This window comes from Struthio camelus, chromosome 15 (assembly GCF_040807025.1).
Source record: "Struthio camelus isolate bStrCam1 chromosome 15, bStrCam1.hap1, whole genome shotgun sequence".
Lineage (NCBI taxonomy): Eukaryota > Metazoa > Chordata > Aves > Struthioniformes > Struthionidae > Struthio > Struthio camelus.
In genome coordinates, this window is record NC_090956.1 from 7,625,421 (window position 1) to 7,640,316 (window position 14,896).

At 40.7% G+C, this 14,896-nt stretch overlaps 1 protein-coding gene across 2 annotated transcripts in view; it reads left to right on the plus strand.

Annotated features, from left to right (window-relative positions):
* PRKAR1B (protein kinase cAMP-dependent type I regulatory subunit beta) overlaps nucleotides 1-14,896 on the plus strand; it is a 106,667-nt gene that overhangs the window by 68,417 nt on the left and 23,354 nt on the right. For both annotated transcript variants that reach the window (XM_068909058.1, XM_068909057.1), the window contains exons 7-8: nucleotides 4,570-4,728; nucleotides 13,366-13,426. In XM_068909058.1, the coding sequence (XP_068765159.1) occupies nucleotides 4,570-4,728; nucleotides 13,366-13,426 (220 nt within the window). The remainder of the gene's footprint in view (nucleotides 1-4,569; nucleotides 4,729-13,365; nucleotides 13,427-14,896) is intronic.

Below are 14,896 nucleotides of genomic sequence, written 5' to 3' on the forward strand. Positions count from 1 at the left end.
GATCACAAAGTGGCAGCAAAAAAATGCTGAAAGTTAACTTGAAAACAGCGATACAAAATTAAAGACTCAGTAGTAAAAGTAAGTTCAGTCCTACGAAGGTCAGAGTTTTATGATCGTGTCCTGCTTGCTGAATAAATTAGTTATATTACTGTTAGCGTAAGATTACATTTTGCTTCTCTAGACAACCCTGAAGATGAACAAGGCCAAGATACATTCCTAGTAGGTTGAGCACTGTGTGACTCATTGCATTTTCTCTCACAGTTAGCACACATGTATATCACAGCCTATGAGGAAAGGAATTGCTGATGTTCATAGACGATTTCTCCCATTTGCTTCCTAAAAAACTAACAAAGTGAATGAAGTTGTGTGATTTTTAAGCCCACAAAAATTGCAGTGCTCGTACTAAATGACAGAAGACAATGGAAATCTAGAGTACTTCTGATCTGTGGAAAGTAGCAGGTTCTGGTGGCTTTATTCTTCTTCATATTTGGGCGTCAGCGGTTACATGTTCCTTTTCAGCTGCATGAAAGAAGGAGGATCCAACTGTCGTGCAGCTGTGATCAGCAGTTCAAGTAACAACTAGGAATAATTCAGTTGCATACTGGCTACTTTGGTCAGAGTTCACAAACGCCTAAAACTGCATAAGCCAAAACCTCAGCCCAGTATTTTGGGGGATAAAGAAGGAGATCTTCTGAGCTGCTGCCATGTAACATTGGTTTTCATGAGCTGCTCTGAGCCTAAAATAGCTTTACTTCCCACACCTTACAAATAGAACTACTTTCCATTCTCCCATTAAAAAAAAAAAAAGTTTAAAAAGGAATCATAGTGGAGCTGAACTCCCTGCTAAAGGGCAGAATGGCATTGTAATATATCATCCATGCACTTTAACATCATCATGAAGACAAAAGTTTATTGTTGACTTAAGTCATTCCAGAGTATGAACTACAATGGCTTTCCTCTTAAAAAACAATACTTATTCTGTTTTGTCTTCTGGATATTGATAATGGAAATGGTGTTTTATTGGGAGAGTGGATGTTGCCCCCAAAGACTATCAGATTAGTGATTTGGTTTCACTTCAGAGAACTTTAAACCTGACACACTTAGGTTGGGAGAAGGACTATTTGCAAAAAGTGTTTACAAGCTGCATGTCAAAGCAGATTAGCGGCAGTAAAACAACCGTGCAGCAATAAGTGTCTGTCCTTTACTTGCTCTACTTTTGAGTTCCACCAGCTCAATTCTTCTCTTTCAGCTGTAGTCATATTACATATACTACTTTAACAAGAAATATCACCGTATTGCTTAAAAATAGGTGTTGCATTGAGTTTAATCCTCCACTTATAAATGAAACTCTGGTTTATATCCCTTAATGAGACTGTCCTTGCCTCAGCAAGTGATTTTAGAATATCATCTCTTATGCAATAAGAAAATCTGTGTTCTTGAACAAAAGAGTATATAGAAACACATTTTCTTTAGTGCCAAAAATGAGTCAAGGATGCAACAGCAGTTGACATTCAGCATCACAGAATGGTTGAGGGTTGGAAGGGACCTCTGGAGATCATCTAGTCCAACCCCCCTGCTCAAGCAGGGCCCTCTAGAGCATATTTCCCAGGATCACGTCCAGGTGGGTTTTGAATATCTCCAGCGAAGGAGACTCCACTACCTCTCTGGGCAACCTGTTCCAGTGCTCTGTCACCCTCACAGTAAAGAGGTTTTTCCTCATGTTCAGGTGGAACTTCCTGTGTTTCAGTTTCGGCCCATTGCCTCTTGTCCTGTCACCAAGCACCACGGAGAAGAGTCTGGCCCCATCCTCTTGACACCCTCCCTTCAGACACTTGTACACATTGATCAGGTCACCTCTCAGTCTTCTCTTCTCCAGGCTAAACAGGCCCAGCTCTCCCAGCCTTTCTGGAGAGATGCTCCAGTCCCCTTATCATCTTTGTAGCCTTCTCTTCAGCCTCTAGGAGCTGTGCTCTAGGCCTGGCTCTTATCTAGGCCTCTGCCTAGCAGTGACTCACAGGGTGCTTGACCCACCCAATCAAGAGCCACCTGAATCAGAAAGCCCCAACTCCCTCTGACGAGGGCAACCCAGAGAGCTCGTTAGCAGCAGCCACGCCTAGCTAGAACTTCCCAGGAGAAGTTAAGTCAAGGTCCCCTGCAGGAGCCCTTGCCTAGCTCTCCTTTCCTGCTAGCAGCAAGCACTGTCTAGTTCTTCGGGCGTCCCCAGAAAGCCTTCACAACTTCCAACAAGGTTCACAAAAGGCCCAAGCAGAGCCCAGGCACTGCTGCCTCTGTTTGCTGTGCTCTGGGAGCTGTGCTCTAGGCCTGGCTCCTATATAGGCCTCTGCCTAGCAGTGACTCACAGGGTGCTCGACCCACCCAGGATCTGGTTCAAAACTCAATAAAAATCTTTTACTTTCCCCATTGGCCCTAAGACTTTGGCTCAGATTTTTAATGAGGACCTGAATTACTTTACTGTAGCAAACTACTTGGTCCATCCAGTAAAATGCCTCACAGTAAGAGGGCACCCCTACTTTCAAATACACATCTAGCAAGTTCTGCAGTGTATTAGTTGAATCTAAAAAAAATCATAAATGCTCATTAAGTTACCAGCCTTTCAGAATCCTCATTTTATTCATCCATTTTTCCTGTTTTTCCTTCACAAACAGGATGCAGGACTTACAGTACCAGCTGCTTGTTTCACATACCAGCAAAGTGCTTGGGTTTGTCAGGGATTTTTAAAACTTTTCTTGCTTTCAGTTGTTTCATCATGAGGAGAATCAAAAGTAGACTCAATATGCTGTGAGATTTTCTTTTTGCAGTGCCTGTAAAAGCTTGAAAGGAAATGTTGTTACTATTCTCCTACATGTCTTACATGACACTCATTCTACAGTGGAAAAAAAAATTAAGGTACAAACAACTTTTGCAGCCTGAAGTCTTGGCAGTTCTTGGCAGTTCTGCTACTACCTGCCTATTTTGGATTGTTTTTGCCCTTTATTTCAGCCTCTTGATCCTCAGATCCTCCAGTAACACAAAGATCCACAAGTTCATCTGTAGCTGAGCAGTGATACTAATACTGCTCCTTTTCAGCTGTTACAGTCATCCCAGAGGTCTCTCGATCAGCTGAACTGCTCTACGGCCTCATCTAGCTCCTACTGAACTAGCTTTCACTAAGCTCAGCAGGAGCTGGGTCAGATCTTAATTGGATGTTGGGAAGGTAAATTGGGATTGATTTCATCTGTAGTTCATAACATATCTTTTCAGCATAAAACGAAGACAGAAATAAAATTAATACTGATGCTTCTTTGAATTTTGACTCCAGTTCATTTGTTTTGCTCATCATCTTTTCTTGTACCTAGCTTAAACATAGCCTTAGTTTGTATATTTTTAAAATCTGTTTGTCTGTCACTTAGTAATTGGTAGTAGGTCATGATCTCTTCCTTTGCCATAGTTTCCTGCTTAAAATTAGTATACCTGCATTTTTTTGGGTAATATTTCTCTTCATGAACTGCCAAACAAATGGAATTCATTCTAGTTGATTGCTGTTGTGTTTGGTCTGTAACACACTGGGATATATTCTGCATTGGATAAATGCACACAGCCTTTCCTACTCCTTAAACTCACTGTCACATTAACAGAATGAAAAGGGCTTATTGTGTAGGTTTATAGCAGCAAGACTACAAGCAAGCTGCATAATACACAATCCATACTAGTCTTAGAATACACTATTATGTCTCATAAGCTGTATTGTCCATGAATAGAGAGGAAAATTCAGCCCAATGTGAAGCACCTGCGCAAGTCCCCCTTTCTCCCGTGGAGGTTATACATAGCTCGCAAGTGTAAGACTTCTACTCAAATTATATGTCATCCAGGAGAAATGCTGTGATTAGCTGTATCAATCCGTACTGCGTTTTGGGAGGATATGTTACCTAAAAAGGCTATGGGTCAAATATCGCTTCCTAAGTTCTGTAGAACTGATGCATGAGTTAACGACAAAGGTTAATTCTGTCTTCTCAAATCCAAAGCACTTAGTACTCTACACTAAGGCAGAGAGAGATTTCGATAGTTATCCTTACATTGCTATTGGAGGCACAAAGCTTAGAGAAGAAAAAAGTGGTCCTTTTCAGAAGATGTCTCCTTGTTTTGATTGTTTTTCATCATGGCCATAGTGTTTTTCAGCAAACCTCATTACACATATCAACAAATCTCCTTCCTTTCTAGTCTGATAGTGTTAATAAAAAGCCGAAGTTGTGGCAGTTCTGCTTGTCGATTGTCTGAGCCTTGCACACAAGAAGGAAAACTTGATGCCAGTTAACCATGGGAGCTGAAAATTCAGAGAGTAAATACAGTCATTGTACTGAAGCAAGATGACTTGAAATTCTGTCCACAAAGCAGGTTGTTGCCCTCTTTTGTTGCTGACCGAGGAAACTGTTACGCTATTGTTTTCTATCTGCATCTCCAGCATTGACTATTAGAAAGAAAATTACTAATAGCTTTTTAGGTAACTGGCAGTAGGAGGAAAACTGCAAGTCTCCAAATTGTTTTTGCTTCTCTCTCCGCTTTGTGCATTAGGTTTATGTCAATGGAGAGTGGGTCACCAGCATTGGAGAAGGAGGTAGCTTTGGGGAGCTTGCGCTGATCTATGGAACACCCAGGGCTGCTACGGTCAAGGCCAAGACAGATCTCAAACTCTGGGGCATCGACAGAGACAGCTACAGACGCATTTTAATGGTAAGTTTATGGAGAATGACTTGTTCATAGAGCTGATATTTTTTAGTTTCTTTCGTAGTGCCAGAACTGCGCACAGCACTTCTATTCTGTGTTCAAATTACGTTTATGATAGAAAGCTCTGCAGTCTATGTTTCGAAATAAAATAGAGAGTACGTGACAATAACATTATGACACTAAATTAGGTAAACTAAAATAAAAGGTGATAAGATTCAGCAGAAAGATGCCAAGTCAGAAATCCCCTTGAGTAACATTGTTAATAACTATTATACATGAGTAAGTGCTTAGAACTATGAAAACTTCAGGAGGCCTCCATTATCCACTGGAGCTAATGCACATGCTCTCCTTCTTATCATGAACCTCTAAATGTCTTTCAGCACTACCCCTGGCCTGCATAGTCTTTGAACTGGTACTGTAAACTCTTCTAGGCAGGTGATACTAGGGAAATTGTGGTCTGCTAAAAGTCTCAGTGGGACCACGCACTCCATCTCTGCTAGTCAGCGCACAGCCACACATCTGATAGGATGCATAGCCGCGGAGAGTCTTTGCTAACAATTCATGGCTCCACTCCTTTCAAACTCCCCAGTCTCTACAGTAAAGCTCAACAGACCCTCTGGGCATCTGGAGTGTGTGCTAGACTATGGATTTGCTGTCAGTTCTTGAGTAGTGGGCTTATAATGGAAATTTTGGCAGATAATTAACTTTAGCAATGTCTTAACTTTTTTTTTATGACAGCTTGTTTCTGATGTCAGTGTGCATATCTTTTCCTTCTCCATAAAATATTTCTTTCTTCTTGATAATTTACAGACAGAACTTTATTTAAAGCCTCTTTCTCAGTAGGAGTTGACTCTGAAAGCTGCTTTGTTTCATTCAGACCTGGAGGAAACTGTACTATTTCTCAGAGTAATGAAGGAATGTGCATTTTGAGATTGTGCATAGTTCCAACGATGTCATGGATAACAGAAAAATTAGCAAAAGAATTGAGTAGATTTTACATTTGAATAATTAGTTCATATGTGACAGCGTGTAAAAGCAATCTTTATTTATACTATCTGATGACTTTTGGATGTCTTTATGAAATGTTACTGCTTTTCACTCTATATTTCATGGACAGAGTTCTGTACCACAGAGATGAATATCCCAGTTGGCACACTGAGTCTGGGAGAGTCTGTCTGATGGAAATATAGTGTATCCCAGAAGATTCAGGATGGTAGCTCCAAGACAAGATAGAGGTAGAATAATGAGAAGCAGACCATTTTCTCTTTTATGGATAAGCAGGGTGAATAGTTTTTGAATGCTTCCCACTGAAGGGAAGCATGTATTAGTAACTGAAACATTTCTGCAAGATATTTCAAAACCATAGGGCCAGAGAATTTCCTAACAGATTTATGAAGCACACTTAGCTCCTTTATCCTGTGTCCTACATGGAGGCTATGGAGAGGTGTTTAATATAACTGGTGTGATCAACCTGCATATTGCAAGGAAGACTCAAAGGTATCTAAAAGGAATACAGGAGGGAAATAAATGTCTGGACAAGTCACATGTTCATTGGCTTTTTAAGAGTAGCTTCTTATGGATGCCTTTAGTCTTGCTTCTGAAGAATAGGGACAGACTCACAGTCCTAGTAGCCTTGAGGTAATTTGGCTTTCAGCACTGATGAAATTAGTGGTACCTAACGTCATTCAAGCTTGTAAGCTGTTCAGGTTTGGTCATGCATCCATCACCATCTGATAGCAGCCTTCAGAAGATGAGTATCTGATGAAGAAACAGGATTTTGCTATAACGGCTTAAAATCTCACGTGGAAAAGTCTTTTTAATGCTAGCTTTAGCCATATGTACAACTTGAATATTATTTATTGTACTTCTCTTTGATTCTAGTGTAGTGGGTAAGTGGTTTCCAAATGCCTGTGCATATTCTTTGAACCAGTGACAAGGTTCATAGCAAGCAAGCTCATTTTTTGCAGTGAGTGAGAACTTCAACTTAACAACTTAACACTGAGGTTCTCTTCTCTCCCTCTCTCTCTCCCTCTCTCTCTCTTTTTTTTTTTTTTTACAGGTGGGCCATTAAAAATTGGAGGTCTACTGCATTCCATTAGATAGCCGTACAGTGTAATTGTAGTATTCCCAATAGTAAAATAGCAAATATTGCAGGTAGCATGGTGAATTAACTGCTGCAGGAATAGAAAATGTTCAATTTTTAGTGCTGTCCACTGTGATGCAATTTACTCATCCAGACTGTGCTGATTCTGTCATCTTTTCATTTATTTTTAAGTGCAGTGTGAATAGTCTCTTGGCTTTAAGTGGAATGAGACACCTATGTCTCGTGCGTTTATGTGAGAGCAGGTTACAGTTTCTCTCTGCACACTTCTGCAAGCCCAGGATTTAGTTACATCATGTTTCAGTGACTGTGTTTCATACTTGAAAGTATCTGCAGTATTACATGGCTGGTTTTGCTTTACTCAGTTTTTAAAATGCAATGGTGCAAAGCTGCCTTTCAAATCCCAGAAACATTGTTTCCTACTGTTTAGCCTCCAGCCTTATGTTTCCAGAAAGTTGCTGGGTATTTGGGATGTAGAAATACTTCTGCCTTGAAATGAGAGGTAGTACTGTTTAGGATATCTTTTGAAATATATCATTAAGATTAGTTGAAAACTGAGAGGGAGCCGGGCTTTTTTGATTTCCTGTTTGCAAATGCTCTTATCCAAGGGATCAATGATATTTTTCTCCAAAGATAAATTTTCTTTCTGTAGTAAGATAAAGCTACTCCATAACCAATGGTAGGTTTTTCTTTTGTCTGCGTTCCTTCCTGGCCGTGACCAGCCCCATATTTTCTCAGCCTAATGTTGACATTTTATGCAAGCTGTAACTATTTATTTGCAAATGTTTTCTTCAGATCCACGGTTGCCAAAAAGATTTTATCTTGTCATTAAACACTTGACTCTATTTCATAAAAATATCTGTGCTATGATGCTTGCATGTTTCATGCTGTTGCATTTTTTTTGTTTGTTGTGTGTGTGTGTGTGTGTGTGTGTGTGTGCTCGCATACACAAATATACACACGCATATATATATATATGTATGTATGCTATATTTATTTATTTACAATCCCCTGAGTAAGACGAAAAGGAATTTTTGTCTTAGGATTCTCATTTAGTTCTGTTGTTAAAATGCTACTCTCTCGTCTGTGCAACTGGGATTCAAGAGCATCGCAGAGTGGGGAACATCCCAGGGTAGTACAATATTTGTATTCTAAATATAGCAAATACCACAAATACCAGAGAAGCAAATGTCTGTATCCCAACATCAAATTGATCCCCCAGACAGTTCAGTTCCCAGACTGAGGAAATTTGATGTATTACTTTCTTGTAATTTCTTCTATAAGAAGTCCTGATTCAGGATAATTTTGCCACCCTCTAGTTCCCATGGTCAAAGATACCTGGCTCTGAGAGGGGAGTGGCACATTGGATACAATACTTTTTGCCTGTTTCACATCCAGAGTAACCATCCAGCATTAGCTGTTTTGTCAGCTGTACCTTCCGACCTTTGATATGATGTACACAACATCAGCCTTTTTTTTCAGGACTTTAATTCATGTGCTTGGTATGAAGCAGGGCAGGCCAACTTTGCTTATAGAAAGTGAGTTGTATTATTGGGATATAAATAAGGACTAATCGAGGTTAGTCAGTCCCTACTGTTATATCTGATTTTGTTTATGCTTTTTTGGCTTTATTTTACCATCCTTTCACAGCTTTGAATCTGAGAACAAGTTCTTCAACAAGTGCTTTTTACTACTCAGGCAAAGTGAAGTCAGAAGGACTTCATGTTTCCATAATACATAGGTTGCATGGTGGCCAAAACATAAAGCAAATCCAAAGCCTGCATTCCAACTCACATCTGTGCAATATAGCACTGGGGTCTTGCAGGGTATTTTGTTTTCATGTGGCCAGTATGCATTGTTTCAGTAACTCTCTTTTTTCATGCTCCCGTAAGAATGTACATTCTAAGCATCATTCAATATCGGGTTTACCCAGGGATTAGAGGGAGCTGGAGCAGTCCAGAAGGCCATTCCGGCACTTCCTGCCAGCTGCATACCTGCCAGCATAACTCTTTTATTTGAAACTTGAGCCATGCTTTGCCTTTCGGTAGCCATTTGTTTGGCTTCTTGCTAAAGGCGGAGGTTTCTAGGAAAGACCCAATCAACTCCAGCCAGCCCATCTGGACAGTCAAAAAAGAGGGAGCGTGAGAGAAGACAATAGGAAGGCTGGAGGGGCAAAGCAAAGAGGCGAGCAGAGGGGAAGAGAGAGAGAGACCAGACTGGAGGAATGAGAAGAAAGAGTGGAAGAAAACAGAGGAAGTAAAGGAGGGACAGCTGGAAAAATAGATGCACCACTCTAAACTCACGGAAAAGAGATTGGTCCTGTTCAACAAGATCTGTTGCAGTCTCTGTAGCATTCATATTTCACAGCCTGTGTATTGCTTAAGCTAAGCTTAGGGCTTGCCACATTTTAAGCGCTCCTAAACATGGCTTTGAGCTCTTTTCTGGGTAGATTTGGCAAACAAATGGTCTCGTTTCTCCTTGTGACTGTTTCTGGGAGGAACATTGTGGTTTAGGATTTAATGACTCCTCATATTAATGACTCTTCACTGTTAATGGGAACCACTATCTTTAAGAAGCTGAGCTTGTGCATGACAGCTCAGAACTGGCGAGAAGGTGAACAAAGGAAAGTGGGGAGAGGGAGAAGCAGAGACAATTGAAATAAGGAGGTATTAATAGGCTAGAAAAAGCAGAAATAATAAAGACTTTTTAGAACATGCCATCAAGAGCCCTGCCAATACAAAATTATTCTTGTACACTTACTATTGTTTTTATCTGGCTCAAGCAGCAAGATTTCTACTGCTTCCCTTGGGAAACTTCTGCAAGAGAACAAATCTTAAGTTGAGAAAACTTATTTGATATTCATCTTAAATTACATGTTCTTAAGTTTCTCCTATTACTCTGAGTTATGTCAAGTTATGCTATACTAAATTATCCTTTCTTTCTGTGATGTATCCATAGGTGATTATCACTGTCTACTTAAAACTCTCACAACAAATCACACTAGCTATGAACATGACATACCTATCATCCCAGTGCTAAGCTAAACTCTACAGGCTGAAATTGCTTTGCTCCTTCCTTATCAGCTCTCCCCAAGTGCTTTAGTAGATCGTCAGGCCCTGTTCAGTTTGGGGGTGCTTTTCTGGAGTTGCCCAGGCAGAGAGCAGCACTTGAGGTGCGCTCACTTGAGAGCCATGGAGATGAGGCCTGTGAACTTCACTCTCTCTTGATGTTTTTGAGTATAGAGACCAAAATTGCCTTGGCCGTATTCTAGTTGCAGCAGGATGTTGCAAACCAGGTCTCACCTACTGCCTGTAAATCTCTTCAGCTTTGCAAGTTTCTAGTCTTCTTCCTTTCATCAGATATCTGTGCTTTGGATTTTTTTTTCCTTTATATCTCTTAGCTGTATTTTCCAAACAGGAGCTGATTTTGTTATTTTCTACTCCCTTTTCTAACGTCTCTAGGTCCTTTTTTGTTATTTTCCTGTCCTGGCAAGCTTTCTTAATATCTCCCAGTCTGCAGATTTCATTACTGTCTGATTTTCTAGACCATAAAGATGGTCTAGAACCATAAGACCAGACTTCACACATGTCCCACTGAGCATACCGGTTGGCTCTTCTGTGGAAATGACTTGAAGGGTGATAGAGGACACTATGATAGTCTTCATACTCATGGCCTGGGTGAGGTGACTAGACCAAATAAAGCAACAGTAAAAAGTAAATCAGGAGTCTGAGGTGACATTAAGCACATAGGAGGGAATGTTAGGCTGATCAAAATGTGCTCTCTCCCTATTTCATGTGGAAGCAAGGTTGTTAATACCACTGGAAATAAAAATATGCTTTGGTTGTTTGTAAGATTTCTACTGCTGGGTTTTTTCACTTGTATTAGAGCAGTGTTCTCTCTAAATTGCTTCCCCTCACTGCGCTTATGATAGTTATAGCAAGAAAATGAACTAATGTGAACACAAAGCAATGCTCTAGCCCTTGTGAGTGTGTGAGGGTGATCCAAACTCTTTCTTTCTGGAAAAAAAGTTGCACCAATGCGATGCACCCTGGTATGCTGTGAGAATGCAGAGGCAGCTTGGTTGCATGTCTGGGCACCGTTAGCTGGAGGTGTGCGGCCAGGTGCTCATGCCACCCTGGCAGCTGCTGTTGGTGTCCTCCTGGAGCGATGGGAGGTTGGATGGAGCCCTCTTGTAGCTTGGCTCTGGGAGCCATCAGTCAAGCCACGTTGGGTTTCAGTGCAAACGCTGGGAAATGCAATCCTTACCTCTCAGTCACCAGTTCTTCCTTAGACTTTCCATATATCTTTCATCAGGGCATTTGTCCTCACTTACCTTGGTCTGTGGTATCTTTTTGAGACATGGGATGTTTGAGACAGTGAATCTGTGCATTAAGTGGAGTCCCAACCGTAGCTAAGGTTCTAGATACTATCATCATGCATATAATGATAATAGGACATTTAATTAATTCCTTCCATTTCAGTTCAGCTTTCGTACTAGTCTTCACTGTCGATTCCGTCACGTTACACTGGCCTAGTTTAGCCAAGAGCTAACACACCCGTTTTCCTGTAGGAAGTGACGAGCTCTGGCTCTCCAGGCCGGCCAGGAGGCCTAGGATTCTTACCTTCCCCGTTCTCGTCTGCTTCTCTAAATACTCAAAGCTGTGGTCAGGCAACACTTATGGCAACTGATTACTGCTTCTTAAAATTCATCTGTGTCCACAGTCATTTTAAAAGCATTTTCCACATCTGTCCCTGTGTGTCCCAGCCCACCAAACTAAACCGCCAATCTGGTTTTCCACAGCTGTCAATTTTGCTGGTCTGGTTTCCACTCTGGATTGTAGGGAGGAGAGCAGCAACTGCACCGGGTCCAGTTTTCCATTCTTTGTCTCAGAGTGAGCTGTCAGGATTTGGCGTGGCTCACAGAGCCTCCTCCGTTTGAAGTTCATTTTTCCTTTCTGGCATTTCAAATGCTCTCGGGGCCTCCGAGGTTGAGAACCCGGTTTGTCAGACAGCGAGGTCAGACAGGGGTTACCGATGCTATCTCTGGGAGGCGAAGAGTCATCGTCACACTTGGAAATTATGAAAGGGGTGCAGAGGGGGAGACCTCGGTAGCTGGTGCTGCTTCTGATTCAGAGATACCTGGGCAGAGTGGCAGCTTCTGCCAGTGCTGGGACTGTTTGGGAGCAGAGGTAGCCTAGGGGGAAGTGCAAACGATAGCAGCCCCCAGAGGAGAGTGCCTGGCAGCCTCTGCTGATGCTGTTAGAAGCTGAAGCCAACGCCTGTTGAATCTGGTGGAAAGAGTCCCATTTCTTTGGTGGTCACTAGATCAGGCCCCACCTGAACAGTGCACATAGGAAGAGGGACGGAGTTTACTTCTTAGTTATATCACTGCACTTGAATGCAGTAGCCTTGCCCGTTTTTGTACTTCTAGCCTTTCTGTTACCTTGACAGTGGAGGGTGAACTGCAAGTGTTTTTTGTCTCTGGCAGACACTGACGTTTGCTTCTGTCTTGTCTGCCCAGGCTGTAAGTAAATGTCATCTTCATTTCCCCTTTCTACCAAAGATGAGTGTATCATCTTTATGCCGTGCTCCTGCTTTTTAAGTTTGACTAGCAGGCACCAGGCAACCTTCGACAGGATCTCCCCAGGCAGAAGTGCTGTGGGCTGTCACCTAACTGCACGGCATAAACCACATGGGAGCAGCAAGGATCCCTCTTTGGTCCCCCCAGGGAGGTTTTCTTTTCAAGTTATTTGTGTTGCGGCAGCAGGAGTTAAGGATGAGTTATGTTTGTATTGGTAAAATTGCACTGTATTTATTCATAACTCAGTCTCCTTCAAAGAGTGCTTTTGGGGATGGCTGCATACAGTTTCTTTCTGTAGGCATCAAACACTATGCGAGCGTACTTTTTCTCAGTTATCTATCACTCAAAAGGTGTTACTAGATTAGGAATGACTGTGCTGGTGGCTATGCGTATGTGGATGGATTGTGTGCTCCAAATTGCTTAAATCATATTACAATAATAATATGAATAGGTTGCTTAGCAGTAGCAATATATACAGTGCTGTACAAAATATAAACACTTGCATACACACAAACACTTCTAGCGTTAAAAAGGTTTAAATCTAAAAGAATGGGACCCTTGAGGGGGACATTTTAAGTTTTATCCTACTTTGTAATTGTAAATTCCCTTCTAGTAGGGCCTCATTGGTAACAAGATATATATTGAATTAGCTAAACAGTTAATTGATGAAGCTCTGGCTTTAAAATGAGTGTCTGTAAATAATGGACACAATTCATCCTTGGTGTCCAGTAACACCAGTGAAGTCAGTGAAATTACACCAGGGTTGAATTTGATTCCTTCTGCTTATCAGGACTACAACTTGCCCAGACATTTTATGGGGAAACATTTGCCTTAGGCTGTTTATACTGGCTATGCTTAAGATTTGGAAGGGGGGGAAAAAAAAGAGAGCAGCTGTAGGAAGAAATCACAAAAATACTTTGTATAATGTTCCACCTTCTTTCTCTCTCTCCTTCAATAACAGGGCAGCACACTGAGGAAGCGGAAGATGTATGAAGAATTCCTGAGCAAGGTCTCCATTTTGGGTCAGTTGCCCTTTGGACTTGCGTGTTAGTTCCTCTGTTATACATGTTGGCTGGATGGATTTTGGTCTTTGATGGGATGATGAAAGCAGTGGTCAAACAGAAGATCTCACAGTTGCATCATTTGCTAAGGAATGAGAGTGTAAAGGGCCCTTTTTAGGAGTTGTTTTTCTCCTTCCTTAATATGCACCATCCATTTATTTGAAAGGCAAATCTTTCCTGACATACCCGAGCAGGCACGCATGGGTAACTTTTCAGTAGCTGACGCTGAGTAAAAATCACATATGGGTAGAAGATAATAGAGTACAGAGAGATACGAATTGGTCATAAAATGCAGTTACATCCTTCCAGGTGACAACTGAGAAGCTTTTTCCTGCAAGAATACTGTATTTGTGTGTGTTAAGCAAGCTAACCTCACAAATCAAAATGGACTGAATTTTTTTCTCCTGTGTCTTTTACAGCCCCTGTCTCACATTCTTAACACATCTGTTTAGCTTCTTGTCCTTAGATTTTGTTTCCCTTTGATTAATGTGATAGCCACGAAATTTGGACATGTTCTTGATGGCCTTCAGTAGGAAAAACAACAAACCCATAATGCCTGACCAATCAATCACCATTAGGAGAACAAAAACTTCTAATAAGGAGGACAGTGTTAGCCAGTAAAATGAAATGTTGATTCTGTAGGAAATGCATCATGTTTCTACTTGGGCTATTTTTGAAAAACAGTTATAATTTGCTATATAATTAAAGTCTTTATATTTCTATTTAAACAATTTTATTTTCTTATTTATGGTATTCCTCTAGCATTTCGGCTTATGTGCCTCAAATATAAAAATACAAGAGTCTTGGTGAAAATATACTTGACCTCCTGAGAGGTGCCATGCATCACATTTTCAGTTATGTTTGTATGCTAAAAGTAAGGTCAAGTATGTTGCTCACTTAATAATGAAATTTTCATCATTTAAATGCTGTCTTTTATGCCTAATTTAAATCTTCCTAAATGAAGAGCACAAATTATACCAAATTACAAGAAGTATTTAAAGAAAAAAAGGATCTCTGCACCTGCACTAATGAGAAGCAATTACAATAATGAGACATCTCAAAACAATTTCAGAGTAGAAAGGTTATTCAGAGATGAGCGTCCTTAAACATGCAGTTTGCAATGTAATTATATCCTAGTTTATAGTGTGGGTTTTTAATCTCAGTAAAAACGGAGTAAAGACTTCAGATTTGAGCCTTTTTTAAGTACAGAAAACAATATAATGCATCATTTCAGGAAGGTTGAGAATTTAAGTGAAATGTTTAAGGATATATTTCACATGCCTGAAAAGTAGATTACAGCTGGCAAACTGAAAGGTATTTTAGCGATCTCAACGTAGTACTGAGAAATTAACTTCATTTCATACCTTAATATAATGAGAACTTAGTGATTTTTTGATGAATAAACCTCTACCTGTTTCTTATATATTTTTT